General features: G+C 48.2%; 1 protein-coding gene across 1 annotated transcript; it reads left to right on the top strand.

Moving 5' to 3' along the window:
• Nucleotides 1-1,367: 1,367 nt before the first annotated feature.
• Nucleotides 1,368-3,415, top strand: LOC146181064 (neprilysin-11-like). The gene is made up of 2 exons (XM_084575687.1): nucleotides 1,368-1,769; nucleotides 2,948-3,415. Exons 1-2 carry the CDS (start codon nucleotides 1,368-1,370, stop codon nucleotides 3,413-3,415), a joined length of 870 nt encoding a protein of 289 aa, XP_084431813.1.
• Nucleotides 3,416-3,652: the final 237 nt, after the last annotated feature.

Raw genomic sequence — 3,652 nt, 5'->3', positions numbered from 1 at the left:
ATTTTTATCAACAGCCCTTAACAAAATGTTGGTATCTTGAAATGCATCTGCAATAGACTGAACAGAACTCACACAAAGAATGTTTTCTTCTGCAGTCAATATCACCACCGGGACGAAATACGACAAAACAAGGCACCTTCAAGAGAACAACAGCTATCATATTCTTGCTCTTCGCCACCACAATCGTGGCCATTATCATCGCCACGATCGTCTTCTACCTCGCCCATGAAAAGACTAGACATCACCTTAATCCTCCAATTTGCGCCACTAAAGCCTGCTTGGATCACTCACTTGGGCTAGGCCTAAAACTACATAACAGCCAGGAAGCCTGCAAAGATTTTGGGCAGTTTGTGTGCTCCCGGTGGCTGCACAACGACACTCGGTACAGTGAGCCCACGGCAATTTTTCGCTTAGCGTACTGGCTACGCGAACGCACAAAACTTCGCGAAGACCCCAGTCGTCCCGTAACGAAAGGCGTGAGGCAGATGATGAACGCTTGTCTTCGCCTTGAAGGCACCACAGCGGACATCGACGACTCGGAAAGCATAGTTGAATTTATGAGCAAGGAATTATTTCCCTGGTTGCTAGACTCCAATGATGCTCGGCTTGGTGACCCAAACGATTATTCAGTGCCTCTGAGAGCTTTGGTCAACCTGGCCGCTCTGTGGGTCACGCCATTGTGGTTCTCCGTGGAACTCATAGAGCCCTGGCATGGCACCGCGCAACGAAGGTCGGTGTCCATGAGCCCATCTGTCATGCCATATATTTTGGACGCCATCAATACAGAGATTATTAGGTACGACTTCTATAAAACCGTCGTCAACTTATTTTTATCGGGTACCTTTCGAGAGAGGGCTTTGCCCGCATTCATTGAGTTTGCAATGGCAAGCCTTGAAATTCAGCGCTCTATCTTCGGAAACCTGTCACTCACGTTCACTGAGACACACCCAAAACCTCGGTTTCTGTTCATTCGCCAGTTACCAGCTTTAGTGCCTAAACTCCAAGCCCGTGACTGGGTCGATGCCTTCCAATCCGCATTTAACGTGAAACCAGAGCTAACCGAAGAGGACACCCTGGTGGCCACCGACGGTAATCTGTTAGTTGTGATGCGTGTCCTCTTCGAATCGTACTCGGCCCGGCAGGTGACCTTCCACACGGCATGGTGGTTCATTCAGCTTCTCGGTCCAATCGTAAGTAGCTCAGTGCGAGGCCTCTTCTCAAAACACCCTCTTTCCGCTTACTACTACCCGATTGCTTGCGGTATAAACGCTGCCAACGTATACACGCTTCTTTTCTCTGGTACCGATGACCGTGAATTCTCCAAAGATCATAGGCTCATCGTTAAGAAACTTTTGAGCAACGTGCACATGACTGCGCTGGCGGAGATCAGGTCCTGGTCCACCCTGGACACAAAAGCAATCCGTGCTGTCTCCACGCGGCTTCAGAACACCAGCACTATGATATGGCCACCACAAGAATATATGACCAACAGACGCCTTGAAGTCCTGTACAGAAACGACCACGGAACGGCACAGGGTTTCTTCGAACACTGGCGCAAGAGTCGTGAGCAGCTGCAAAAGTCACTCGGGAGTGAAGAGTACCAGGCAAGCCTGCGGTTGTTCCGTTTCCAATCGGCACACCTGGCATCATACAACCCCGTGACGAACGTGATTTCCATCGCTGTGGCAGTTCTCGCAGCGCCGTACTACTCCGATGAAGGCACCGACGCCATGGTTTACGGAGGCCTGGGATTCTTGTACGCCATGCAGGTAACGTGGAGTGGCGAAAATCTAATACCAGATTTGCATACTTAAAATGTGAGGGTTCGGCTGTTTACTCAATCAAGGTGTTGAAAATATAAACTTGGAGAGAAACAATGAATAGGACAATTGTGCGCCATTTGTGTATTCACTGTCCGTCCTATTCCTTCAGCCCACTGTTTCAACGCCGGGCAAGCGTAATCAGACGTAAATCAACGCCGGGCAAGCGTAATCAGACGTAAATAGTTCGGCAGGGCAGGAACACCTTTACAGCCGTATATGGTGCGCTTAGACTATATCGCGCCATGGTACTTTTCTCAAGACTATAATCAAGATATGTCACTATACTCAAAGCGAATAGTGCACTTTTTTATAATCTAGCCTGAGTGCGGGATTCTTAAACTGGCTATTTGGTGTTTAGGGATGGTGTTTGTAACATAGTTTTCGAAACGCATTATTCTTCCTTGTATGTGCATATATTGAGACTGTGATAGAAGTACGGATAACTGATATTTAGTTTCACAATTGTCATGTGAACTTTGCTAAAAATGCATAAACCGGTATTTTAATCTTCACAGCGCGCGACCCTTGGTGGATATTTTTAAGCGAAATATAAACAGGCGCATAAATGTGTGAATAATCTTCCTCCCAGCGTACCGACGGCGTGCGCATCATAACGTTGCGAATCCGTTAGTGTCATATGTACAACCTTTGTAAAAATTGCACAGCCCGCGATGCTTGAATCTAAGGAGTGTAATTGCTCTCGTAAAATATCCATGGAAGCCCAAAGTCTAGTAGGGATAAGCTCAAGAGTTCCTTTCACCGTAGATGAATTGGAAACCTTGGCGATGCATTGTGCGCTATACAGCAAGGTGCAGAAACACCCTGGGCAGTATATTTTGACAGAGGATGTAGATATGTCTGTGCGGCACTGACGCTCCGTGATAAGAAAAAACAATACTTTAGTCTGACCATTGCAATGTTGGCAGTGCTATCACGACCTCTGGGACAATATTGAATTCAGACAAGGGAACTTTGTGATAGCGTTTGTTTTATGTCACATATACTTCAGATGGTGCATTAAAGTATCGCTCAGTGCCAGAACTCCGAAACGAACTACGATAGTATTTTAACAACCTGCAGTATTACAATGTGTAATTTTATATCCGTCGCATGTACCCTCGCAGCTCGCCCGAACTATCAACGCACTGACAATTTTGCTCAGCGACGATATGTCTCATACCCCATGGACACCGTTCTTGGACACCGTTAACACTGACAAAGAGAGCACCCGAAACATCGGCTCTCCAGGGCGAGCCCTGTGGGAGTTAGCGCGCTGCTCGTCCAACGTCACTTCCGGTAGCAACGTGATGGCTCTCTTCCCTTTCCTTCCTGCCCTGAAGATCGCGCACGCTGCCTACCTCCGCTTCCGTAGCGACGATCGAGACCTACGTCTCCCGGGAATGGAGGAGTACAGCGCCGAGCAGGTCTTTTTCATCACAGCCTGCCACGTGACTTGCAGGGAGATGAGTCACCGTCGCCGTGTGTCGCCCGAATGCACCGAAGCCGTGCGCAACTATGAACCGTTCGCAAAGGCCTTCTCCTGCCCCCCCGGGTCATCAATGAATCCGGAGCAGAAGTGCGCCTTTCTGTGACGGCGCAACCGTTACTTGTTGCGTAAGGCGCACCAAGGCATTTGTGGAGAGCAGCGTGGCTCCCTCTTGAGGGAAATACTTTTTACCGTATTTTGTCACATTTGTTAGCTATGCGCTAAGCGCACTTTCTTTAGCAGCTTTTATTTGCATGTTTATAGTAGCTGTTCTCACGTAGTTCGCAACCAGAATACAAGACTATTTTCTGGAATGCGCTTACAGAATGTTGGCACGCTTTGG

Source organism: Amblyomma maculatum, chromosome 8, assembly GCF_055883805.1.
Source record: "Amblyomma maculatum isolate TAMU_Amacu chromosome 8, ASM5588380v1, whole genome shotgun sequence".
In the NCBI taxonomy this organism is placed as follows: Eukaryota; Metazoa; Arthropoda; class Arachnida; order Ixodida; family Ixodidae; genus Amblyomma; species Amblyomma maculatum.
This window is presented reverse-complemented; position numbering and strand designations above follow the sequence as displayed.